The 26,104-nt window shown below is 50.8% G+C and overlaps 1 protein-coding gene across 14 annotated transcripts in view; it reads left to right on the top strand.

Annotated features, from left to right (window-relative positions):
• The window catches only part of ITGA9 (integrin subunit alpha 9), a 400,223-nt gene that overhangs the window by 75,342 nt on the left and 298,777 nt on the right, over window positions 1-26,104 (top strand). For all 14 annotated transcript variants that reach the window (XM_042956919.1, XM_042956927.1, XM_042956925.1 and 11 more), the window contains 5 exons: window positions 6,112-6,179; window positions 14,022-14,151; window positions 16,830-16,915; window positions 19,629-19,697; window positions 24,195-24,332. In XM_042956919.1, the coding sequence (XP_042812853.1) occupies window positions 6,112-6,179; window positions 14,022-14,151; window positions 16,830-16,915; window positions 19,629-19,697; window positions 24,195-24,332 (491 nt within the window). The remainder of the gene's footprint in view (window positions 1-6,111; window positions 6,180-14,021; window positions 14,152-16,829; window positions 16,916-19,628; window positions 19,698-24,194; window positions 24,333-26,104) is intronic.

The raw sequence follows: 26,104 nt of genomic DNA, 5'->3' as shown, positions 1-26,104 counted from the left end.
GTTGTAACTGTAGACGCAAACTATAGACAAGTTCCAGCAGGTGCAGGGGGCAGATGGGGCCCCTGAGCCTGATAACATGTACTGGGAGGCCCATCTGCTCTGCGTCCTAGATCTTTCCTTACTGTAAGCATTTGGTATCACGTCTGAACAGTGGTTTGTCCATGCAGCAGGGGTAGTCATTCCCTGAGTCTGTTAGCTTCGGTCATCGTGTGAATTCTATTCTGTTCGGAGCTGGGACTCTCACTGAGATGTGACTGTCCCATGTTCGCGGTCACTTTTTTTTGGAGGGACGGAAGCTAACGCAGCGTGCGTTGCGTTGGTCATTTCGGGCTGCCGTAAGGAAAGTACCACGGACTCAGCAGCTGCAAACAACAGGCACCTGTATCTCACTGTTCTGGAGGCTGGGAAGCCCAAGATCAAGGCCCTGGCCGATTTGGCATAGCAGAGAGAGACAAACTCCCTTAGGTCTTTCGGGACTCACAAGAGGGCACCACGCCCATTTATGGGGGCTGTACCCTCATGGCCTCACCTAATGCTGGTCACCTGCCGAGGCCCCATCACCTGATACCGTTGCATCGGGGATTAGGGTTTCAAGATATGAATTCTAGGGTGACACAAACATGTCGTCTGTGACACACAGTACGTTGAATGCAGGTCTATGATTTTGCGCCTGTACAGTTGCTTGCTTCTGCTTCTGAAGTTGGCAAGATTGGTAGTGGATTCTGGGTGTGGAAGGAACTATCTCAAGACTACAAAACATTAAAACCCTTTCAGAATTTTTGCAAAGAATACAAAACGTGACATTTACCATCGTAACCGTTTCTAAGTGTGCCGTTGGGGTATCGCATACATTCGTTGTCGTGCAAACACCACTGTCCATCTTGAGAACTTCGTCAGCGTCCCAGACCGAAACTCTGTCCCCACGAGACAACGCTCCATTCGCTCCACCGCACCCCCTCGCCCCCCACCGCCGCCCCTGCAGGCCCTGACAACTGCCATTCTCCTTTCTGCCTCCATGAGTTTCACCACTTCAGACGCCTCATGGAAGTGCAATCATACAGTATTTGTCCTTTTGCGACTGGCTTATTTCACTTAACACGATGTCCTCAGGGGCATCCGTATTGTAGCACGCATTAGAGTTTCCTTCCCTAAGACTTCATATTCCACTGAATGAATGCCACAGTTTGTGTATCCATTCATCCATCGATGGAAAACTTTTTTTTTTTTTAAAGGATAAGAATTTTATCACTGCAGATGTGCTCTGTGAAGCATGATGGTGTGGGCATTCAGGAGCCCTGCCCTTTCATCCTGACTCAGCCTAATTTGCTGTGTGCCTTGCAATACACTCCTTGCTCTCTCGGAGCAATAGTGACTCCATCTGTAAAATAAACGGATAGGATTCGAATTATAGACATGCTCTAAAGATCTCTTCCCCTCTTAAAGCTTCTCTCCATTGTAAGTTTCTGGCTTTCGGTAGTTTGCCTTATAATGCCCACCATTGCTTAATTATTAAATATTTAAACACAAATTTTTTAATGTTTATTTATTTTTGAGAGAGAGAGAGAGAGAGACAGATACGAGTGGGGGAGGGGCAGAGAGAGAGGGAGACACAGAATGTGAAGCAGGCTCCAGGCTCTGAGCTGTCAGTGCAGAGTCCGATGCGGGGCTCGAACTCACAAACCGCAAGATCATGACCTGAGCTGAAGTCGGATGCTTGACCGACTGAGCCACCCAGGCGCCCCTAATTGTTAATTATTTTGATAAAATGGTTTCCTTTCTTCTCTAACCTAGCTATTTAGGTTATTTACTTTTTTTTTTTTTTTCCACTTAGACTGTGGTCCCTTGCAACTGAGGATAGTTTTGTCTTTTCAGTTTTACATGTTGAGCTGCCCTTCTTACTAGCAGAGATTTGTCTTCCCGAATTCATTGTCCTCTAAATTGTAGTTTAATGATTAGTTACTCGGTATTCACTCAGAAATTGAGCAAAAATTCAGAAACGACTTAAGACTAGAAGGCTGTTTTTTGTCTCTGTTTCATGGCTAAGTTCAGGAGCTACGGGAAAAATAATTTTAAAATTGACGCATTGCAAAGACGATCTTTGAGAGCCGAACCTTTCTGAAATAGGAAGAGAGATCAGAGGGAATAATATGTTACGCTGCATGTAAATCTTGATCTTTCCATGGGTTGGTTTTATCCCACCAGCAATTGGGGAAGAGGTGCAGGAGGTGGCCCCACCCAATCAAATTCTTGATTGAATTAAAATTCATTAGTGTAAGGTCCATGTATTGAGTCGTGCGTTGTGGACACTTGGAAACCACTATTTTTTTCCTCTCTGAATTGCCTTCTGTTTAGACAGGGCTTAGTAAAGGCAGCAGCTCACCCAAGGAAAATACTACCATTTTTAGAACGGAGAAGCCACACAGCTTAATGGATCAGCATGTGCCCCAGGCCAAGAAATTCAAACCCACCCACGGCAACCTGTTCCCACCTCCGCCGTGTGATTTCCAGGTCCCCTTGTTCAGCCACATCTTTGGCTTCTCGGATTCAGTCCCGCTGGATTAAACGGTGTTAGGTTTGTTGTTGCATCCGTGGGCTGCTTTCATGCCAAGCCTGATTCCCCTTTGCTGTTTCAGGGTGGATAAATGTTTTGTTCCACGGCAGCAGGGGAGGGTACGGGCTTGTTGTAGCTCTCTGCCCGGCCACATCCTTGGGGCAGGTGGAGATTGTGTGGACATGGCCAGGAGTCGCCAATGTGGGGCCCACAGCCTGTTTGTGCAGGAGAAGTTCTTCTGCGGACACAGGCGTCTGGAGGTCCCACCCCATCCTTCCAGCCTGCACTGCCTGGACTTCTCAGTGGAGGAAGGGATTGTGACCTGGGCGGGGGGTTTCTTGGGGACGCTGGGATGGGGCAGCCTCTTGTCTCCATGCCTACCTCCCTTTTCAAAGCTCTGGGGTATACAGGCTTTCTTCCCGTCTCAGGAACTGGATCTGAGCATTCTGTCCCTTTCCTCCTGAGGCCCCAAAGGGAACGGAATTGCCCGAGGTGGAATTAGCCAATCTAGGTTTACAAAGCCCAGAAACATCGATCCTGTGGGTCCCTGCCCTGCTCCAATCCCAGCCACCACCACCACCACCCTTAGGCCTTTGGGGTTAGTGGTGGCCCCGGGCGGGGGGCTCAGGATTCCTGGTACCCAGAACACGACTCCTTGTGAAACGAGGCTGGGGCTGGTGGTCAGGGAGCCTGACCTATTGGAAGGCAGAGGTGAGGGCTGGCAGAGCAGTGGGGACAAAGGTCCAAAGCATGTAGGTTGGAGAGTTCCGGTGCTTCGCGGCTGGAGGAATGTGCGTGCTCCTCTTCTGTCTCCGCCTGGGCCTTGGGGCTGTGCACAGAGCCACTTGCCTGCGTGCTCCCTTAGCATAGCGGCGCTGGCACTTCCTCCGAACTGGCACAAGGCTGGTGTTGGGGACAGTGAGATGAACCAATTCATCTTGGTGTCGAATCAGCCGTGATAAACAAACACATGCTGTGACGGGGAGGGGGTGTGATTTACAGACACCTCCAGGCTCACCTGGGCAGAGAAGCTGTTCTGAGCAGGAGTTCCGGAAGGCCGTGGGCAGCTCAGAATAGGCACGTGTCTGATCCGGTCACACCAGCTGAGCCTTCCTAGACTTGAACTGCCGTGACAGCCTCTCCTCCCCGCAGAGTATGTGTGGTGGGATGGGGTGGGGGTGGAGGCGTTAGGACTGGATCCTGTTCCAAGTTGAAGGGGTGACTCGGAGTTACAGAAGTTTCTGGGAGCTCAGCGCTCTGGGTACTAGTCAGGAGCCCCACGTGGTTTGATCCCTTGTTCTAGAGCATCCCAAGAAGGCAGGTATAGACCCTTGGGTCTCAGAAAGTCAAAGCCGGTGGGATCGTGCCTGTTTTCTGTGTGTCCCTGGCCCTCAGACCTCTGATGAGGTCGTCCCAGCTTGGGGAGCCCGGGGCTGGCCTCTAACGGTACCTCGATGCTGGCTCAGGACTTTTTCTTGGGGCCGGGGGTGGGAGCACTGCTAGCTCCCAGAGTGGCTGTGGCTCCCTCAGGAGCCCTGTGTCCTGCTCCTGGCGTAGAGCTGACCAGCACAGTTTGGGGATGAGATGGAGAAAGACACATTTTCATATCTGCTATTTTTGGAGTCCCTGTTACAAAGGAGACCTTGAGATTATTTTCTTTGAAATGTCAAAGATTCCTGCGCAGTCCTTACTCATGTCATACATTGATGAGGCTGAACCGATGTGTCCTGCTCTGTCCCTTCGTTCAGCTGGTGGGGTCTGAATTTTCTTCGGTTCATTTGCATGAGAGTTACATTTGGCTGTTTAACCCCCGGAGGCAGTGGGGGAGGATACGCTTTTTGCCGGACCTTCCAGATGTAATATAACTGTTTGTTCGGGTTGGGACATTTTGATCCTTCTTGCCATTATGCTATTTGATGTAGGATTTAGTATTAATTTTTATTATTTCTTGCCATCAGACAGTTTGATGCATGATGTCTTTATGACTTTGCATAAGCCCCACTTCCAGCCCTGGTGCCAGATTTTTGCAGAGAACAGGCGGGGTCCATTGTCCCTGGGTTGCTTGCTGACAGGCCTGTGAGTTCTCCTTGTAATAACAGAAAAAGGCTGGAGGAACTGATTTAGCCCTCTCAAGGAAGAGGAGTAACTCAATTGACATTCCGTTGTAATTTAGCAGTCGGTTAATGGCCACTTACTGGAAAATGTTACCAGGCTCTGCGGTGAGTGTTGTTAGAAACTGAATTACTCTGTATATTTCCCCAGGGTCCTTTTCCCCCTTCTCCTCTAGTGCACACTCGAGCTGCAGGAAGTGGCTTTTTGTTGCAATCATAGCTTCATTGTTCCTCTGGATTATTTATTTTGTTTCAAAATTAAGTATATTGCCTTTAATGGTAGCAGAGATGTGCCAAGAGCCCCCGGGTGACATGAGGATCACTGGGTTATTCTGTTGGGTAGCCCAGGCCTGCAGGTGCCCAGGGGCAGGCAGCCATGAACCTGTATCCGACAGTGTTGGTTTCATGTGTAATTAATCAGAGTCACCTGAGCAGAATGTCTCTCTCTCTCTCCGTGTCTTTACCCATGTAATTATTTCAGCCGGCTGGTCACTGTATGGGTTTTGAGTAATCACTCACTCCACAGAGGCTTTGATAGGCCACAGAGGTGAACAAATGTGAATCTTGGCTTTGCCATTTACTAGCTGTGTGACCTTGAACAATTCACCTAACCTCTCTGAGCCTCAGGAGTTTTGCCTATTTAACCGATGACAGTATGGGCTCCCAGGGATAAGAGACCAAGGCAATGGCGTGCGTGGACGCAGCTAACAGTGCCTAGAACGTGCGAAAACATCTTCCTTCCAACTGAAGAATAGAACATCAGCAACAGAACGCCCCCTTTGTCGGGTCAGAGTGTTGGGAACGGCGAGGGAACGGTGGAGGAAAAAGAACTTAACTGCCTGTGTTTATTTTCACCTGGAGAGAGCTTCCCCTTTTATGGAAGATATAGGGGTCAATGTATAGTGTCACCATACCCCATCAGTGATCGTGTAACCGAGTGCGGGGCAGGTCTGGTGGGGTCCCCTCTTCCTGCAGCCCCAGGCTCCGATGGCTGGTTTCTGGCTGGATGGCAGGAATCATATTGCCTCCAGCTCTAAGGAGGGGTTGTCTTCCAGTGGGCTCCACACAGGGATGGCCACATCATTCCATTTCTGGGTCATGTGTTCAGCTCCCTTTCCTCCCGGGGCTCTCCATCCTGTCTGGAGTAAATGAAATAATCGTCACCCGCCTCCCACTTAATTACCACGGCTGCCACTCCTCTCGCCCCTACATGTGTGCGGGACCTCCGCTGGGGCGCTTGGGAGCCTCACGGCCCGATGGCACCAGAGCCTGGAGTTTTGAGGTCTGGTGGATTCCCGAGACTTTCCTTCCACACCCCAGCCTGGAAGGCGTCCCTGGGCCCGGCCCACAGCGGTGCACGGGGAAGTGGCCAGCACGCTCAGCCGCTCCACACACGACCGGTACAGACTGACGAGGCTGTGGTTTGCTTCTTTCCTTCCTCCCCTCTAGAGTATAAGAAGAAGTACGGAGAGGAACACGGCTCCTGCCAGGCTGGGATAGCAGGCTTCTTCACCGAGGTGGGTGTCGGCCGCTGGGCATCTCTGCCCTCCTGCTGGTGGTGTTTACTTCCTGGCTGACGGTGGTCTTGGGAGCTTCCTGAGACGATGCCTCCGGTCGCATCCAGGGAAGCTTATGGAAACCGGCGGGGGCACCTGCTGGCCAGAAAGCACCGGGGGAGGGTGGGCGGGCTCATATGGAGGACACAGCTATTTGGACGGTTTCTCTAAGGAGTCCTCTTGACTCGGAGACCCACGGAAGGACTTGATTCACGGGAGTGCAGGTGGGATGATGCTCAGTCAAGCGTGTGTCTCGTTGCTGGCAGTGAGGAGGATGTATTAAGCGTCACCTCCTATCATTCCTGTGTCCTAGGTGGAGAGATCGTAGGATTTTGTATGTAACTCAGCCAGCCCCTTTCCCAAATTGCAAAGGACCGTGCACTTGAATACTCATGTGCCTGTGTAGTGGCGCCATGATCTTTGGCTGCCGGTACATCTTGAGGGACTGTTCGTAAGTGAGTCTTACCTACTTTGAGTGTCCCCTTCGCATCCGCCCCTCGTTTCTCAGGCATCATTTTGATTATGTGCCGTGTGCGAAGTTCCGTGTCAGGTCCTGTAAGTGGCCCAGTCATCCAGGTGGTTGTCCAGGCCCAAACGAAAGAGTACTTTTCCTTTAGAATTCATCTGCACTCCTGTTATTTGAACCTCCAAAACATATCCCAAATATGACCGTTTCAATTCCCCACCATCATCACCCTCTGGAAAAGCCACGGTCGTCACCTGGAGATGCGCTGGTTTGATGCTTATTTATTAAAAAAATTTTTTTAAATCTTTATTTATTTTTGAGAGAGACAGAGCGTGAGCAGGGGAGGAACAGAGAGAGAAGGAGACAAAGAAACCAAAGCAGGCTCCAGGCTCTGAGCTGTCAGCACAGAGCCTGATGCGGGGCTCGAACTCACAAACCATGAGATTATGCATGATCTGAGCCAAAGTTGGATGCTCAACTGACTGAGCCACCCAGGCACCCCTGATGTTTGTTTATTTTTGAGAGAGAGAGAGACAGACAGAGTGTGAGCAGGGGAGGGGCAGAGAGAGAGGGAGACACAGAATCCGAAGCAGGCTCCAGGCTCTGAGCTGTCAGCACAGAGCCTGATGCGGGGCTCGAACTCACGAACTGTGAGATCATGACCTGAGCCGAAGTTGGACGCTCAACCGACTGAGCCCCCCAGGCGCCCCTGAGATGCTCTGGTTTGAGCTAGTCTCCCTGCATCTGCTTTTTTTTTTTTTTTTTTTTTTTTTGTAGTAAAATATACATAACATGAAATTGACCATTTTGACCATTTTTTAAAAGTTTATTTTGAGAGAGAGAGAGAGCCTGAGTGGGAGGAGGGGCAGAGAGAGGGGGAGAGAGAGAATCCCAAGCAGGCTCTGTGCTGTCCGTGCACAGCCCAACGTGGGCTCAGTCCCACTAAATAAACGGTGAAATCATGACCTGAGCCAAAATCAAGAGTCAGTGTTTAACTGATTGAGCCGCCCGGGCGACCCTATATTGACCATATTGAAGCAAACAATCCAGCGGTATTTACTGCATTCACAGTGTTGTGTAACCATGGCCTCTCTTGCTTGACAATATTTCCATCACCTCAGCCTGCATCTGTTCTCAACTCCCACCCTGTGTTTTCTGCACAGCAGCCCGAGGAATCTTTCAAAATCGAGCCCTGTCGGGGGGCACCTGGGTGGTTCAGTCGGTGGAGCGTCCGACTTCGGCTCGGGTCATGATCTCACGGTTTGTGAGTTCGAGCCCCGCGTCGGGCTCTGTGCTGACAGCTCGGAGCCTGGAGCCTGCTTTGGGTTCTGTGTCTCCCTCTCTCTCGGCCCCTAACCTGCTTGCATTCTGTCTCTGTCTCTCTCAAAAATAAATAAACACTAAAAAAATTTAAGGAAAAAAAAGATTTATCTCTCGGATTTGTTTTCGCAGACATTATATGCTGGAAACAAACTCCGTTGTTTTCCTAAACGTGTAGTTCTCGTTGTCATATTGGTCTGCTGACCAGGTTTTCTCACCCCACTGACTTGAAATCCTATCCTGCCATATGCCAGGCTCATACACTTCTTCCATCTCTGTTGCACATTTAGATGGGGTGACTTCTGGGGCTGTCGCTCCTCCAGGAAGGTCTAGTAAAGTATGACTCAGCTCAGTAGGCAACAGGGAACCACTGTCAGCCCACAAGCAGGTCACGGACACCATGGATGGCAGTGCTGAGAGAGAAAGGCTGGGTGGGCTGGTGTGGCCAGCACTTTAAAAGTGGGAGGGCCTGGAGGGAGGCCGGGGGTGGGGGGGTGGTCTGTGATGGGGTCCAGCCACAAAACAACAGGGCGGGAATAAGAAGCGAGCCGAGCAATTGGAGAATATCAAGGCTGTATCAGCGGGCTGGATGGCCAGGGGACTGTGGTATAGACGAAGTATGTGTTGAGCCAGGGTTCTGGAGAACAGTGGTGCCCCGGTGGGAAGAAGGCTGTCTAGAGATGAATCACCGGAGGAGGTAAACGGATAGGTGTGAGGTGATGGGTGGGACACTCAGAGGTGTTTTTGGATGCAGAGACCACAATCCCACCCGAGTTGGAAACTCGGATCTGGCCATTGCTAGTACCTCTGCAAGGGGGCTGGGTACGCTCAGCCTGGAACTGGGGATGGGGTGGGGGGAAGGAGGCCACCTTTAGCCAGCGGGGGAGAAAAAGTAGACTCATTACAGAAATGAGAAATGAGGGCTCATCAGAGCCGTTGGTGGAGAACTAAGGGAGAGGAGGAGTTCCCAGGGAGGGGGTGTCCTTATGGTCTCACCAGCCAGAAGGTCAGGGAAGGCAGGGCATCGGGGCCAGGCAGAAGGAGGTCTTGGTAGGAGGAGCGGGAAGGGCAGGGCCGGATGGGAACCCAGGTGCCTGTGCCAGCTGCTGGTGACCAGAGGAACGGGAGCACCTATTGGAACTCGAGGCCCTGGGAGCCACGGAGTCTCAGCATGTGCCAGCTGGGCAAACAGCAGTGGGGCTGGAGGGCATGCGATGTGGGGTTGTGGGACCAGGGAGTGGGAGGCTCAGCCCTCTGACCCGGCCACCGTCTCCTGGCTGCCCTGGGCTTTGCCTCCCTAAACAGGAGGTCTTTGAACTCACGGCCTCTCTCGTTTCTGGAACTTCAGCTGTCGGAGGCCGTGCAGGAAATGTGGTTGAAAGGGTCAGGCAGGACTTCTCCCCTCGCCTGCCCTCCCGCTGACCTCGTCACTTGGGCTTGCTTTTGCTGTGGGCTCGGCTGTTCCTGCACAGGGCTGGCAACTGCTTCTGTGGCCTTCCGGATGTGGCCACGTTGCCCCCAAGGACGCTGGCCCAAGGCGCCTGCTTGGCCTGAAGGTCTGTGACCCAGGGGTTACCAAAGCTGTCTGCGTTATGGATACCATGTGAGTTTTAGCCTGTTACTGAGGATAAGGGAGAGCTTCCTGGGACCTTTATTGTTGTAGCTCTGGAGGACAGAGACAGATCCTTGTGAGTAGCTAGAGGAGACTTAGACCGGCCCACCCGCGTAGGAGCACTACCGCGGGGGGAGCCTGGAGACATCTGGGTGAAGTCTGGGACACAGACTTCTGTTGCAGAGCCTGAGTGCCCATCTGCCCTGCCCCCATCTCCGCTCAGGCCAACTTACAGCTCACAGAGAAAAGCCCGTGGCTCCTGAGGCACACCCCACGCCTCTGTACCTCTGGAGGTTCTGCTAACGTGTACCTAGGGAAAAGGCCCGCACTGTTTACGGAAGGGATTCTACATGTGAGTCAGGCGGGGTGGCCTTTGCCTTGCAGAGAAACTTGCATTTCTGTGCGCCATTTGCATGGGCTGTTTCTGGGTGGTGGGGGGCTAAGCGTTGAGGCCATTTTCCTGGCGCTCGTGAACAGTGCCACAAGGGCGCAGGCCATCCCTGGTGACCGGGAGAACCGAATTCGGGGAGTTTCAGGAGGACAGTATCCTGCCTCTCCCCGTGGGTCTCAGGCTCAGCTTCAGGTTATCTAGTTTGAACCAAGGGAGAAGGAGGCATGAACACAAAGAGGAGAGGCAAGATAGATAAGAGTTGTTGGTTTTAAAGGTTTTTGAGGAGATGGGGTGCCTGGGTGGTTCAGTCGGTTAAGCGTCTGACTTTGGCTCAGGTTATGATCTCATGGCTCATGGGTTCGAGCCCCGTGTCGGGCTCTGTGCTGACAGCTCAGAGCCTGGAGCCTGCTTTGTGTATCCCTCTCTCTCTTCCCCTCCCCTGCTCGTGCCTTCTCTCTCTCTCTCTCTCTCTCTCAACAATAAATAAAACATTAACAAAAAATAAAGGATTTTGAGGAGAGGGATTGCCTTCTTAGACTCTTTGTAACGTTTGTGAGAAGGGTGGGTGCAGGGATATATTAGACATATAGTTCTGAGTCTTTAAGCTGGATTTATTTTATTTTATTTTTTAAATATATATTTTTAAATATTTATTTTGAGAGAGAGAGGGGAAGAGAGAATCCCAAGCAGGCTGTGTGCTGTCAGCGCAGAGCCCGACGTGGAGCTCGATCCTACGAACTGTGAGATCGTGACCTGGGCCCCTGATTCCAAAATCAAGAGTCGGATGTTTAACTGAGCCGCCCAGGGGCCCCGATGCTGGATTGATTTTAAATCATCAGAAAGCAATGTGTCTACCAGCTGGTGTCCTAATAGAGCCTCCCGGGGGTCTCTGGTGATGCTCAAGGCTTTGGCTTAGGAGGGGCTGCAGGTAGAGAAAGCTGTTACATGGTGTGTGCGATTGGCACCAGGGATATTGGTCCTTATGTTCTTCCGTGGCCTGTGTGTTGGGACACCGATTCCAATTTCCTTTCCGAGTTCAAGCCCGAGGAAAAAGGCTCTCTCCTCTGACGAACCGATCGTTTGTCTAACACTCCTTCTAGAACTAGCACAGTCCCTGCACAGAACAGATGAGTACAGGGGGTGGGACTTAATCAAAGCACCACCACCTGTGTGTTTTCAGTGATGCGTTCTGAGTGTGGAAAGTGATATGCTTTTTTTTTTTTTTTAATTTTTTAATGTTTCTTTTTGAGAGAGAGAGCATGAGCAGGGGAGGGGCAGAGAGAGAGGGAGGCACAGAATCGGAAGCAGGCTCCAGGCTCTGAGCTGTCAGCACAAAGCGGACGTGGGGCTCGACCCCTCAGACTGAGAGATCATGACCTGAGCCAAAGGCAGACACTCAGCCGACTAAGCCACCCAGGCGCCCACAGTGTTGAGGCGCCTCTGCAGAGGAGGGGTCAACCTGGAAGGACGTTTCTGAAATAGGACAGCATGTGGGGGACCCTAAGGGCCAAAGGAGGGGTGGCTGTGTTTTGGGAGCAAGAGGCCTTGATGACATTGGAGTGTCTGGTCTCCAGTGTCTGTGTGGCCCTGTCCTTTGGTGTTTTTGTGCAGCTGAGGGGTTTCCGTTAAAGTTGTCTTCGAACCCTTTCAGATGGAATTTTTTTGTCTAAAGTATTTTGTACGTTTCCGTGTCACCTTCCCCAGGGAAGGCCATACAAAGGGACTTTGTTGGTCTGTGTCTCTAGTAGAAGCTTCCATATGTAATCGCAGGTGCTTCATATTGTTGGAGGAAAAACTCATGATTTTGTTAGGAAAATAACTTTTATTGATTCTTAGTGCAGTGTAGCTACTTTGGAAAATGTAATCAAGAGACGGCGTTCCCCGTTGGGGAAGGGAGGAAGGGAGGAAGGGAGGAAGGAAGGGAGAGAGGAAGGAAGGGAGGGAGGGGGGAAGGAAGGAAGGAAGGAAGGCAGGCCTCAGCCATGGTCATCCAGTGGACACAACGCTGTAGTTGGCACCACCCTGCCTACAGCGGCCACACTGTGTGCTCCATTTGGAACACAGTGGGCGTTTTGGGAGGGGACTTCCTTGTCAGTGTGCAGTCATTGTTCTTGAATTTTGAAAAACAAAATAAATTTTAGGCATGAGAGAGAGACGTAAAGAGAGAGATGGGGCGCCTGGGGGGCTCACTTGGTTAAGCGTCTGGCTTTAACTCAGGTGATGATCTCATAGTTCATTGAGTTTTAGCCCCACGTTGGGCTCTGTACGGACAGGGGTGGGGCCGGCTTCAGATCCTCTCTCTCTCTCTGCCCCTTCCCTACTTGCGTGCTCTCTCTCTCTCTCTCTCTCTCTCTCTCTCTCTCTCTCAAAATAAATAAATAAACTTAAAAAAAAAATGCCAGAAGAAGGGAGGGATTCCTGTAATCTTTATCACCCAGTGGAAAAAACCATAAACGTTTGGGACGTATGCTGCTCATCTTTGTTTTGTCTGTCTTGCTCCCGTATGCATCTTTTTTCCTTTGTAAAACATGATCATTGACTGTATATCGTGTGGCCTGTCCTTATTAACTTAGCACTTTGTGATTCTGTCTCAGTGCTATCAGATCTACAGTATTTTTATTGCTGCAGGATTCTGTTGAATTGGATGTGCCATGATTTAGAATCCCCGCTGTTTGACATTTAGGTCATGTCCAACTTTCTTTAGCACAGTGATGATGCCTGTTCTTGTGGGTAAAACCATGCTGTTGTCCACGCTGACCCCCTTAGGTAGGTACATCACTTGGGAGCACTTGGAATGCTCATCAGCGTTGCTCATTGGGTGGTTTTGTAGCACAGACCTGCTCTCGGCCCCGTTGAGGGCGCAGGGCCATTTGCCCCCACTCCAAACGCTGTGTCTCTGTGTTTCTGGGTCTGTTTTTTTTTTTTTTTTTAAGTTTATTTTGAGAGAGAATGAGAGATAGAGCATGAGCAGGGGAGGGACAAAGAGAGAGAGAGAGAATCCCAAGCAGGCTGCACACTGTCAGCACAGAGCCCGATGCAGGGCTTGAACTCACAAACCATGAGATCGCGACCTGAGCTGAAACCAAGAGTCAGACGCTTAACCGCCGAGGTGCCCCCTGGGTCTGTTTTTGTTTTTTTTTTTTAATTTTTTTTTTAACGTTTTTTTATTTATTTTTGAGACAGAGAGAAACAGAGCATGAATGGGGGAGGGGCAGAGAGAGAGGGAGACACAGAATCGGAAGCAGGCTCCAGGCTCCGGGCCATCAGCCCAGAGCCCGACGCGGGGCTCGAACTCACGGACCGCGAGATCGTGACCTGAGCTGAAGTCGGCGCTTAACCGACTGAGCCACCCAGGCACTCCCCCCTGGGTCTGTTTTTAATAGCAGTGCTGTCTCCTGCTGTCTCGAGTCCCTGTCCTTCCCTTAACCTCTCTGGCCTCGTACTTCTGTCGTGAGTTCGCAGTGGGTCACAGCAGCCACAAATGCGAGCTTCAGAGCCCTTCCTGGGAAGAGCGTCCTGAGCGAGGATGTGGGGATCTCCCCGGTGTGCACAGAGATGCTTCTGGTCACTTGTTTTCTCCTTTCTCTGCGTGGGGGAGGTGGGGTCGGGGGCCAAGATGCTGAGGGGGTGCTGTCTTTTCATGAGCTCTGTTTCCTGGAATTCTGTGATTTACAAGGATGTGCACTGATGCCATTTCCTCATTTGATCCAGGCGTAAAGGTGAGGGGATGTGCGTGAGCTCACCTGTGGGTGGGCTAGGGACCTGGTACGTGGGTCACTCTGTGGTCACCTCGCTGCGTTCTCCCCGTCTGTATCCCTGCCGACCCTGGGTGTTTGGTGGATCCCGTCATGCCAGGGGACCCGCTGAAGTCATTTTTATTGCTCAGCGGAAGAAAGTCCGGGGTGTGAGGCGTCTTTCATGGAGTTCTTTGATGTGGCTGTGGTTCTCCCTGCTCTCACCTGCACTCCTTCTTCCGCTTCCTTCCGCGTTCACCTCTGGGTCTCTCTTCGGCAGGAGCTGGTGGTGATGGGTGCCCCAGGGTCATTTTATTGGGCCGGGACGGTCAAGGTGCTGAACCTTACGGACAACACCTATTTCAAGCTGAACGACGAAGCGATCATGAACAGGCGGTACACGTACCTGGGTGAGTAGCTCAGGGACGTGGACAGGTGAGAAGGGGAAACGGGAGCGATTCTCGCCAAGCTCACACACTATTGCTTTTATGGGGGGAAAGAAGGGTTTATTGGCTTTTACGGGTATTGTTCCAATTCGGTCCACTTTCCCTCCGGGCACCTCACGTGGAGCCTCACACCCAGCAGGGAGAGAACAAAGGAGGGCTCTGGATTAAAACTGTGATCAGGTTGCAGAGCTGGAGGCAGACATTTTATTTTCTTGTTTGAGCCATTCCTCAAGTTCAGATACAACATGAGTGCAATAGAATCCTGGTTTTCCACGGCATTTCTTTGGGTACAGCCTCCGCTTCCCGGTCTCAACAGCAGTTGCAAATAGAGATGATAAGAAGCAATAATTAGCATGATGGATGGCAGGGTAATGCTGAAGGTGAACCACAGGCTCAGAAGATTTCTCTTCTGTTCTCAGCTCTTTTAACCTTCTAGAAAGAAGATAGATACAACCAAGAGATAGGCTGTCTTTGTGGGCGCGAAGATTTTATGTGGCTCTTTTCCTTAGTTCACGTCCTGAATGCTATCATTCTGGATACTATTTTCTCTTTTTTTTAAAAAAAAATATTTATTTAGAGAGAGTGCAAGCAGGGGAGGGGCATAGAGAGAGAGAGAATCCCAAGCAGACTCTGTGCTGTCAGCACAGAGCCCGACACGGAGCTCAGTCTCATGAACCAAGAGATCATGACCTGAGATGAAATCAGGAGCCGGATGCTTAACTGACTGAGCCATCCAGGTATTCCTGGATACTATTTCTTTGAATTCCTGAGACAACCATACGAGGCAACTATTATTACCCACATTTTGTAGGCAAAGAAACCGAGGTACAGAAAAGTACGCAACTTGCTAAGATCACGTGGCTTGTAAAGAGCGGAGTGAGGGGCTTAAACCTGTGGTTTCAGAGCCCAGAGTCCCAATGCAGAGCTGCCTCCTGGGCTGTGGAGACAGCACTGACCACTGGTATGGACCCTTCACTCGGCTGGGAGCATCTTGGAGGTAGGGAGTTGGTCTGACGTTTCCAGGACTTGATAGAGTGCTTGGTACACAGCAGGGAGTTCCAGCGTATGTTTGGTAAATTGGAGAGTGGAGAGAAGGTGGCAGAGAGCTTGGTTTGGGTTTGGCTTTAGGGTCTGGGATAGGTCCTTTGAACTTGAGGGCCCATGGCTTCTCCCTGTGTACCAGAGACCCTTGTTGCTGAAAGGCTTTCAAGGGTCACCCGAGGCTTTGCGATCACGCATAATACTCTTAGGTAATGTGGTCAGGCCACATGGTCAATAAGGATTGATCACAATAGGGTATCATCACAAAATCCAAACAGCCTGTGATCACAGCATTAGGGTATAAATGTGAGGACAAGGTTTGGGAATATATGCTAGCTAGAGAATTTTCAGCCTGCTTGTGAAGCAGGAGACATTTAGACTAAGCTCAGACAAATTTTGCCTTTGTTTCTAGGCTCCTTTTGCGTCCAAACTCTTCCCTCATCCATCCACCCACCGACCCACTGTCAGCTTCTTTCTGCCTTCTCTTAGAAGGGAGGGTGGCATAGTGGTTACCGGCAAGGGCTTTCGAGATGCACAGATTGGATTTGAATCTTGCCATGTTATCTTGGGCATGTTACTGAACCCATTTAGTCTCAGTTCCTACCTCTGTAAAAGGGAAGAAATGATCATACCTTCCTCATAGAACTGTGTCATTAAAAGATGCTGGCGTCCAAAGACATGCATAGGAATGTTCACAGCAGCTTTATTTGGAGTAAAGCGGGAACAGCTGGAAACAGCCCAGGTGCCCAGCAGCGGGAGAATAAAGGTGTTATGACCTATTCATACGGTGGACCATTGCTCGACAATAAAAAGAAACGACTCTTACACTCAGTATGGATGAATGTCACAGGTGTGATGCTAAGTGAGCTTCTAGAACACGTAAACCTAATATATAGTGATAGGAATCCAAATGGTGTCTGCCTGAGGGAGGGCTTTGACTTGAGAGGGTAGGAGGGAACCTTCTGGTTAGAGTTCTATGCTTCTGTTCACTCCGGGTGGTGGTCACATGGCTGTGTACATGGGGCCACTTTCAATGAGTTCTCTACTTCAAGTGTATGTGCTTCACTGTATGAAACTTCTATCTCAAAAAGAAAAAAACAGGGGTGGCTGGGTGGCTCTGTTGGTTAAGCATCCGACTCTTGGTTTCAGCTAAGATCATGATCTCACAGTTCATGAGCTCGAGCCCCACGTTGGGCTCTGCACTGACAGTGTGGAGCCTACTTGGGATTTCTTTCTCCCTCTCTCTCTGCCCCTTCCTGGCTTGTGCTTGCTCTCTCTCTCTCAAAAATACATACAAACATTTTTAAAAGAAAGAGAAAAGCAGGTATAAAGTATTTAGCACAGTACCTGCTTTGAAGAGGACCCTCAGAAAACATTCTTTCCTGCCCCTGATGTCTTGGGGAACATGACTTTTTGTGAGATGAGCCATTTCAATGTCAGAAGACTGACAGCTGTTTGTTCCCTGGTGGCTTATGTTCCAAAAATAGCTGGGTCGTAACTGTCCAGATTTAAGGGATGCTTGAGACCCTTTTTTCTCTGGTGGCTCTTTTTCTCCCCTGCCCTCTCTCATCCTCTCCTTGGTTAATGTCCGCCCTTTGCAGGCTACGCAGTGACTGCCGGCTCCTTCTCTCGCCCGTCCACCACCGACGTGGTGGGAGGTGCCCCCCAGGACGAAGGCGTCGGGAAGGTGAGGAGAAAAGTCTGCGCGAGAGCGTGGGGCCAGACCTGAGGGGGAAGCGTGCTGCCCCTGTCGCAGAGGTTTGTCACTTACTCGGTCCGAATGCCCTGCTGGATGGCTGGCAGGTGAAGGGTGACCTCGTGAGTCTCCTGTCGGCCTCCTTCCAACCGCTTTTGCGAGTGTGCCTTGAAAGCTGAATCAGAGAGTGACCGCTGCTCCCAGACCTCGCCCTTCCCGGCCCCTTCTCATCTCGGCTGCGTTCTGCAGCTGACTGCGTGTGTGTGAGATTATCGAGACCGACCGTTGGCACCGTGGCATCCTCCAAGCGAATGGCGTCCAGCGCCCTCCAGCTTCAAACTGTCCACTCTGCCAAGCTCTTTCCAATCTTGGCTTTGACTTAATAGAGCCAAGTCTAGTCCTGGGTATCTTTGGGACTTTACTTATCTTGGGGCCTAGGGTCGCGTATTTATTTCCCCAGTGGTTTTTTTGTTTTGTTTTGTTTTTAACGTTTATTTTTGAGAGAGAGAGAAGGAGCGCAAGTGAACGGGGGAGGGGCAGAGAGAGAGGGAGGCACAGAATCCGTAGCAGGCTGCAGGCTCCGAGCTGTCAGCACAGAGCCCGACGCGGGGCTCGAACCCACGAACCACGAGATAGTGACCTGAACTGAAGTCAACACTCAACCGACAGCCACCGAGTGGCCTGTTTCCCTAGTGTTCTAGAGCCAAGACCGGTTCAGCCCAAAGGCTGGACCGGGAATATGTGGGTCACTTTTCCTAAAGGATTTGCCCGGAGTATAGGAAAGACCTAGACTGGATCTAGGGCTGTCTGAGTCGCTTTGGGAATCATGGCCTCGGGGGGCTGAGAATACGAACAACCATGCTTGCTGATTCTTTAGCTCCAGGGTATGGGAAATCTACGTCCAGTAGGTCTATATGAGTCTGGAACCTGCGTTTTTAACAAACTACATTGGGTTCTCTGATAGAAAAGTCTGAACAAAGGAATGATCTTTGGACCTGAGCCCATGGGGTGGACCCAGAATAGAGTCTGGCCATATGTCCGGGGGCTCAGAGAAGTGGGGTCTGGGTTCTAGAGAGGCCCAGATGGGCCAGAACCATTGTCAATTGGAGCCTTGAGCCAGCAGGTCAGTGTGGTCAGCTGACTGGGCTTCACTGATGCATGAGGGTCATTTCCCTGCATGCTCCTGGGTAGGAGTTAGGAGCCTCAGTCCTCATTTCTGGAAGTGTCCCTTCCTCCCTACGAACACTGATGCTGGGGAGAAAGGATCTTTGAAAATGAAACCAGATAAAATGTTAGGGCACTGAGCAGGGCGAGTCATGCAAGAAGGAAGCAGATCCTTTAAGATCACATGATTCTTCTACATGGTAGAGTGAAGAAGCACCAAGACCTGTCCCCACGCTGCTAATGTCCTTCAGGAAAGAAGCTGCGTGCGTGTGACCAGGCATGTCTGTAATGTTGGCAAAAATGCTTACCTCCTGGTTCGCAGCCATGCGGATGCCTCAGTGCATCCTTTTCTCCCCAGTTACAAGGACTTTTATCTAATCGCATTGTTTTCCTTTCAGGCTTGTGATAGCCTTAAGATAGTTAAGTCTTAGGACGAGAACCGTATTTGTAACTGATAGAGCCAGACAGAGAGAATCTTGTATTCTGTTAACAAAAAAAGAACCTGAAAATGCTTTGAGTCGGATCGTGTGAGAGTTGCTGGGGAAATTGGGCGTAGTTGATAAAGTTGCTGACTGTCCCATTCCCAGGGACACTAGAACAGACCTCTGGTCTGCAGGATTTTGGTGGTTAATCATTTCTGGGGTCAAGGGCACAAGCACATTCTCACTAAGGCGGTGGCTGCTTACGCCACAGGAGTGTCCCTGACCCTAGTTCTCAAGGGACGCTGTTCCCGTAAGATGCGACTTGAGAAAGAACTTCCATAGTCCTGTCACTTGGGAAGTTCCGTATCAGTGATCCTCTTTGTGGTAGAGACCCATGGTATTAATGTGCACACTAAAGGCTCTCAAAGTCCTACAGCAGAGGCATTGATTTAATGTTTAATTCCTTTTTTATAAAAAAATTTTTTTAATGTCTATTTATTTTTGAGAAACAGACAGACCATGGGTGAGGAGGGGCAGAGAGAGGGAGACACAGAATCCGAAGCAGGCTCCAGGCTCTGAGCTGTCAGCACAGAGCCTGATGTGGGGCTCGAACCCAACCGAGCCACCCGGGCGCCCCTAATGTTTAATTCCTATTTCCCCGAGCAGATCTCCCGGCTCTGGTGTTCTATGGAATCACTTTGGAAGACTGCTTTGTCTAAAATTCTCCCTTCCACCCCTCTGTCTTTCAATGCTGTACCTGTGACAGCTCTAACTCCTAGGAAGGAAAGAAATATTTCAAGGAAGAAAATCACTTTATCTAAGAGGTGAATTGTTGACCAGTAATTTGCAAGGTCCTCGGGACTTACTGGGCATGGCTTCCGTAAACGATGTGGTCCAGGAGCAGAGGACGTGAATTCTGCCCAGGATTGAAGGACACTCTTTTCGCAGAGCTGGTACAATGCAAGGCCCGCTGACTTCCTCATTATCAGCCAACTGAAGCTTGTGATGCCTTGTGCCTGGTTGGCCATTTAAGTAGGACTCTCAGGAGGGTGCTGATAAGTCCCTTCGGTCATCGCTTCCATCCTAACCCAATTTGTTTTTTTTTTTTCATTCCTTAGGTGTATATTTTTAGAGCTGATCGAAGATCGGGCACCTTGATTAAGATTTTTCAGGCATCAGGTAAAAAGGTGAGGCTCTTGGCCCTAGTGTCGTCTTTTTGCTTGTGGGATGTCATCGTGTGGGAAATCAGTTCACTTTCTAGAAAAGTGGTGGAAGGCCCTATCCACGCCCTAAGTCAGTATGGTGGCTCCACGTGCAGTGGCCTTTATGACCTCGGCACCGTGTGTAACCTGCAGATTGTGGAATTCGTGCTTGCTGCAGGAGACAGGTAGCAAGGTGAGTTTGTACGCGACCAAGTTACATCACAGAGTTTTAAAAGGGTTTTCATAGTCTAGACAGGCATCAGAACTACTGCTCGCTCTGTCTCTGCCTTTTTCTACCTCTCTGCCCCTTCGTCCGCCTGTCTCTTCTATGCCTACACGCTCCACACCCCAGAGAGCTCAGACGCAGTTGACTACGGTGGCAAAAACCCATGATATGGACCCGTCAGGCAGATTGTTCTCATTCTCCCTGTGTCACTGGCCCAGGGCCACCCACCCCCTCCCATCCTGAGCCCCGCATCACCATTGCCACAAGGACTATTGTGATGCACGCAAAGAAGAACCAAAGGAAAGTCACTCAGCAACTTTGAGAACCTCGAAAGAGAAATCGCTTGGGAAGGCTGGCTTGAAATTAGTCCTGGACGAGGTTTGTCTGCCTGTGTCATTTTTTTCCTGGTCCCGGCCCTAATCCTCTCTCTATTCCCTGCGTGCTCCCATTGCACTGTACCATAGTCTGAAATTAAGGCAGGTAGAGAATCCTTTGACTAATAAGCAACATTTTTTATGGGCTTCTCCGTCCTGCACACCTTAGTGTGGCTTAGATCAGCAGGACTATTGAGACTGGCTGCTCTTGGGACGCACACATTTGGGCTCGGAGGCCGGGGGATAATTTGGAGGCTTGTCTTGGTAGAAGGCTTTGTGGGCTTCGGGAGGAAGCACAGGACACCTGGGACTTGGGAGGGAGATTCTAGGAGGTGGGAGAACGTGGAAGGTGGTTTTACCTACCACTGCCCTCAATAAAAGTGGGGAGAATGACTGTTTCCTTTGTGGGCGGGCACATGCCCCGGCCCATTTCAGGTCCCCCTGTGGGTTAGACCTGCTTTGTTCCAGGCACCATTACATACTGTGCTGGTGATGAATATTCCCAGTTCCCCAAATCCCACTCACAAGTAGAAATTGGTTTTCAGTTTTTTTAAAAAAATGTATTTTGTTTGTTTGTTTTTGTTTGTTTCTGATAGAGAGAGAGAGGGAGACAGAATCCGAAGCAGGCTCTGAGCTGACAGCAGAGAGCCCGATGCGGGGCTCGAACTCATGAGTGGCAAGATCATGACTTGAGCTGAGGCTAGATGCTTAACCGATTGAGCCACTTATGTGCTCCCCGCTTTTCTTTCCAATTTTAACAGCCTTAATATGTGTACTTAGTATAGAAATGTCATAATCTTTTCAGTAAAAAAAAAAAAAAATGCATCACTAAGTCAGTTTTGTGAAGAGTTCCCCGAGAACAGCTCTGCACTCCCCTGGGAACTGCACTGGCCTATTATTTTAACATTTCCAAAACCCCAAAGCAGCAACACTGGAAAAGGACAGTGAACAATTCAGCAAAAAAGTTTTTCCGAGCACCCCTTACAGTTAGACAAGAAATAACTCCGTGCCATTTGTGGTAGAAAGAGCCCCACAGAGCAAGGAGGGTGTGAATGTTCCTACCATTTTATATTTTTCTTAAAAATAAACGGGTAAGTGTGCCTACTGTGGGAAAGCCAGACCCCCACCCCGCCCATTCATATCTACCTGGGCTTGAAAGCACAACGTTAAAGGACGCCCCACCCCTAGCTTTATTGAGATATACTTGATGTATGGAGCATTGGGTGAGTTTAAGATGTTGAACACAGTGCTTTGGTACACGTGTCTTTTGTGACATCACAGTGTGGTTAGTTAACACATCCGTCCCTTCACGTAACTGCTCTTCTTTAAGGACTCTGAAGTGGCTTGTGGAGCTGCAACACATCTGTCACCCAGTTTTCAGGATCCACCTGTGCCTCTGCACCTGCTGCCTCCGACCCCCCACTCCCAACCACCGCCTGCTGCCTGTGCCCAGGGCAGGCCCAGTTAATGCCGGTCATCCTGGCGTTATTAACAGCCTATAACTATGCCCTCCCTCCTTCTCAAAAACCTCCCAGTGCAGATGACAACTTACCTGGTCACCCATCTGTGACTGGTCACGGTCAGGTTTGTGGCCACAGGTTTCAGAGTGGGCGGTGGGAGAGGTAAACATTTGAGAAGCCCCTTGTGCACACATCCCGAGGACTTTATGACATGGGGTCCCAGGACAGACTGGCCTTCGTGTCTGCTTGGATGTCCTGATGATGTGTCGGGGCTCCCTGGGAGGGGACTGAAGGGCTCCATGGCCATGTCACCTGTCATTTTCGTGAGGGCTCTTCTTGCCCTCACTTTCACCACTCTGGCTCTAGGGCCTTCCCTTTCTGCCTCTCACTCTCCTTCCCACTTCTCTGGCTTCTACCTTGATCCCCACTGTCCGCTTCCTGATTTTGAAAAAGACCATTACTCTCTTTATATGTCCTATTCTGCTTCTTTGCCAGAAGAAACCAGGAATTCTAGTCTGACTTCTCCGTTATTTCAGAGGGAAAGGACATGACCGCAGGCTTTCAAGGGATGTCGGTAGCTCTTTACCCCTGTGTCCAGAGTCACACACGTGGGCGAGGGTTCCGACTCAGTCCACCACTGGTCCACTTCTGCCTTTGTTCGTCCAGAGTTCGGTCAGGCAACCCTATCTCTTGACCTCATCGTAAGAAAAAAAAATACCCCAAATTCCGGTTTTTATTGGTTGACATCCTTCGAATAGTGCTCCTAAGAAATCACCAATATGTGCTCAATCCAGGTGTTGATTTAGACACGTCTCCACTTTTCCAGACTGCCGGGAGAGCTCTGATCAAGGAACACCTACCCCAAAGCATACCACTGCCATATAGGAGTTTTACTGAGTTAACGGGGTATCTGAAGTGTTTGTATGTCAAAACTTAGGAAAAGTCACGTACAGGGATTTCTGATTGAACATTGACGAAGATGCCAAGTTAAATAGCCCGTTGGAATGAGAATAACCATTCCCCTGGGGCTCAACCAGGGCGAACAGCCAGGTCCTCCGGGCCTTTCCAGCTTGTTTATTTGTTTGTTTGTTTTACTAAAGTCCAGATAGAGTGATTGGCAAAGCCACGGAATTGGAGCCGGCCGCTTGGTTTCTGCCTGACTCTGAGTTCTCCCCACACCCTTCTCCTTGGGGAATGGCTGGTCGCAGGGTGGGGTGGGTTGAGCACAAGTGGGCCTCGGCGTGTGACTGGGGCAGGGCCCCTGTCCCAGAGTTCACGGCAGGAAGTAGACCGGAGTGCCTTCCGCTGCTAACACTCCCCGGGGCGGCTGCCACACACCCCAACCCTGGAAGAGAATGCTTGTTGCCATCAGCAGAGCTGGAGCCCTTTGATTGGAAAACATTTATTTTAAAAGAATGGCTTTTTTTTTCTTTCCAACAGAGGTTGCAAACCGGCAGCCTTTGGAAAGAATGCAGCCTATAAATTCTTTTGTTGGGCCTGCCGGTATGTTTGTTTGTTCTTTTTTTTTTATTGTGAACTCGTTGCCCGCGTTCTAAAAGTAGGCACTTCAAATGACATTGTAGACTTTTGGCTTCTCTGGAAAAACGCGAAGGTCGGCCTTCTCGGGGTCAGCCTCCCTCGTGGGGGCAGTGGACTTCGGCTGGGTAGGAGTGGCCTCCTTCGCTGGTTCCAAGCCAGGTGTCCCTTGTCACCCGTCAGCCTACTTGCAGTGTTACTTGTTCTTACACCTGTTACGACACCTTCCTGGATCCCATTGGCATTTGGGTTTGAGGCCCCTGATTTACAGGAATAGGTATTGAATTCAGCTACGATCCGAGACTGGCCAGTGTAACCCGTGTTCCCTTCTCCGTTAAGTAGTTTTGTGAGTTGTACCTTTTTCTGCCACTGGAGTTCACGCCTTCCTGGTTAGCTTTAGCTACGTGCCGGCCTGGGAGAGGGGAACCTAGTTCCCCGTGCAGCATTTATTTTCACGCTTGCCTTGTGTTATGAAATTTCATATTCCCACTCGGTTGGCCCTGTCACGTGTCTGTTATACGAGGCGCTCTTACTATGGTTGTAACCCGTTTCGCAACCTCAGCTTGCACTTTTAAGACCCATACCTTGTTCTCCCCGCACCGGTCCGCGTGTTTCCCGCTGGGTAGGGCTCCCCGCGGAGGGGGGACTCCGAGCCGGTTAGCTTCGCGGTCACGCGGACGGGGGCCCGGCCCCGCTACCGGCAGCCGGGGAAGTCAGGCGCTTCCCCACTTCCCCGGGGCCCTCTGGCCTGTGGGGCAGCACGGCCGTCACGGCCTGTGAGGCGCTTGGGAGCAGGTGTTTCTAAAGCAGCGGGCTGGAGGAAAGCGAGGGCCTCCTGTGTGAGGGCAGACACTGAACGCTTTGTTGCGACTCAACTTGGTTGCAGATGGGCTCTTACTTCGGCTCCTCCTTATGCGCAGTTGACCTGAACGCGGACGGCCTCTCTGACCTGCTGGTGGGGGCCCCCATGTTCTCTGAGATCAGGGACGAGGGGCAGGTCACTGTCTACATCAACAGAGGAAATGTGAGTACAGTGCTGGGTGCCAGGTGGATGGGTGTGGGAGAGGGACACGTGTCCAGCGAGGAGTGACTGAACAGCCCGCAGGGCTGGGCACTGGGCCCCGTTACCCAGGGGAGGAGAAAAGACCTGCCTCCTGCCGTCAGACAACCCAGCGTTCCGTTAATGGAAAGCTATACGCAGCATGATTACTGCAGACGCGCGGGGATTGAGAAAAACGGTAAGGTCTGATGTCTGTTGTTTGATTTTTTTTTTTTTTAATGTTTATTTATTTTGAGAGAGAGAGAGAGTGCGTTTGTGCGTGTGAGCGGGGGAGGGGCAGAGAGAGGGAGAGAGAGAATGCCAAGCAGTCTCACAATTTCACACACCGAAGTCATGACCTGAGCCGAAATCAAGAGTGGGCTGGTTAACCAGCTGAGCCACTCAGGCACCCCTGTTATTTGATTTTGAGTGTTGACTTCTTACCTGAAACCGTTCCTCCTATTTTCTAGAAACGACTTCAGTGTAACATACGCATGGTGTCAGGGGTCCCCATTTTTCAGGTGAAGCAGCCGAGGCCCAGAGAAGTCAAGTCCACTGCCCCCCATCACACGACTGGAAGCGGTGGGCTGGGACTTGCACCTGGGCCAGCTGCCTCCCTGGCAGTATATAGACATGTGCCCAGGGGAGCAGAGAGGCCTCCTGGAGGACACAGTGGCTGGGCAGACTCTTAAAGAAGGGGAAGCAGTCAGGCACACAGGCAGGGGTGGGCTGGAGCTCGGCAAGCAGGTTGAGGCGTGGGGCGGCAGGACCCCTTAGTGCAGCGTCGGGGGTCGGGTGGGGGCCAGTGCAGTGGCCAAGGGCTGTGATCCCTATGTCCCTGATTCCGCAGATCCTTGAAAGGGGTGTGAAGGTGTCAGAAAGGTGCCTCTGCCCCTCTGCCGCTGAGTGGAGGGTTGGGGGGACAGGGACGGGGAGGAGGGGGAGCAGTGCACCCGTGGAGGCAGGAGACCAATGAGAGAGCAGAGTCTCTTCAGCATCTAGAATTAAGAATGTTCAACAAGAGAGTGAAATGCATCAGTTTTGTGACCAGCAGCCTTTGAGCAAACATGAGAAATTGCTTATGGGCTAATGAGTGAAAAGAAGGATAAAGACTCCCTGTACAAACAACCTTGAAAAATACGCAGGGGCGCCTGGGTGGCTCCATCGGGTAAGCAGCCCACTCTTGATTGCGGCTCAGGTCATGATCTCGTGGTTCGTGGATTCAAGCCCCACACTGGGCTCTGTGCTCACAGTGCTGAGCCTGCTTGGGATCCTCTGTCTCCCTCTGTCTCTGCCCCTCCCTCACTTGTATACACGCAAGCTCTCTTTCTCTCTCAAAAAACAGAAACCACCCCCCCCCCACCAAAATGTTAAAAGTATGCAAAATACATAGAGGATGTTAACAACAGATCTTTGTAGGTGGTGGGGTTTGGGTAGATTTCTAGCTTTCATTTTATCCAAGGAGCAAGAATGTAATACTTTCATAATAATAAAAAAAAAATAATCGGTAAAAATGTACTTTTGAGCAGGGACTCAGATGCTCGTTATCCCAATCGGATAACTAATCCAGTCGGAGGGGGCTGTGGTCTTGAACTGTAGGTGGGCAGATGTCGGAAAGAAAGGACAGCCTTTTGAACAGGAGCCAGCGAGCGTTAGAGCCTTGGGCTATCTTGGATGCTTGCAGACTCTTTGAGAAAGCGAATCGAAAACCTGGGAGCCAAGATAACTTCCTGGCACCTGTGGCCGTGAGGCTTGGC

This window comes from Panthera tigris, chromosome C2 (assembly GCF_018350195.1).
Source record: "Panthera tigris isolate Pti1 chromosome C2, P.tigris_Pti1_mat1.1, whole genome shotgun sequence".
NCBI lineage: Eukaryota > Metazoa > Chordata > Mammalia > Carnivora > Felidae > Panthera > Panthera tigris.
Note: the sequence above shows the minus strand (reverse complement) of the source record. Positions and strands in the feature narration are given on the sequence as shown.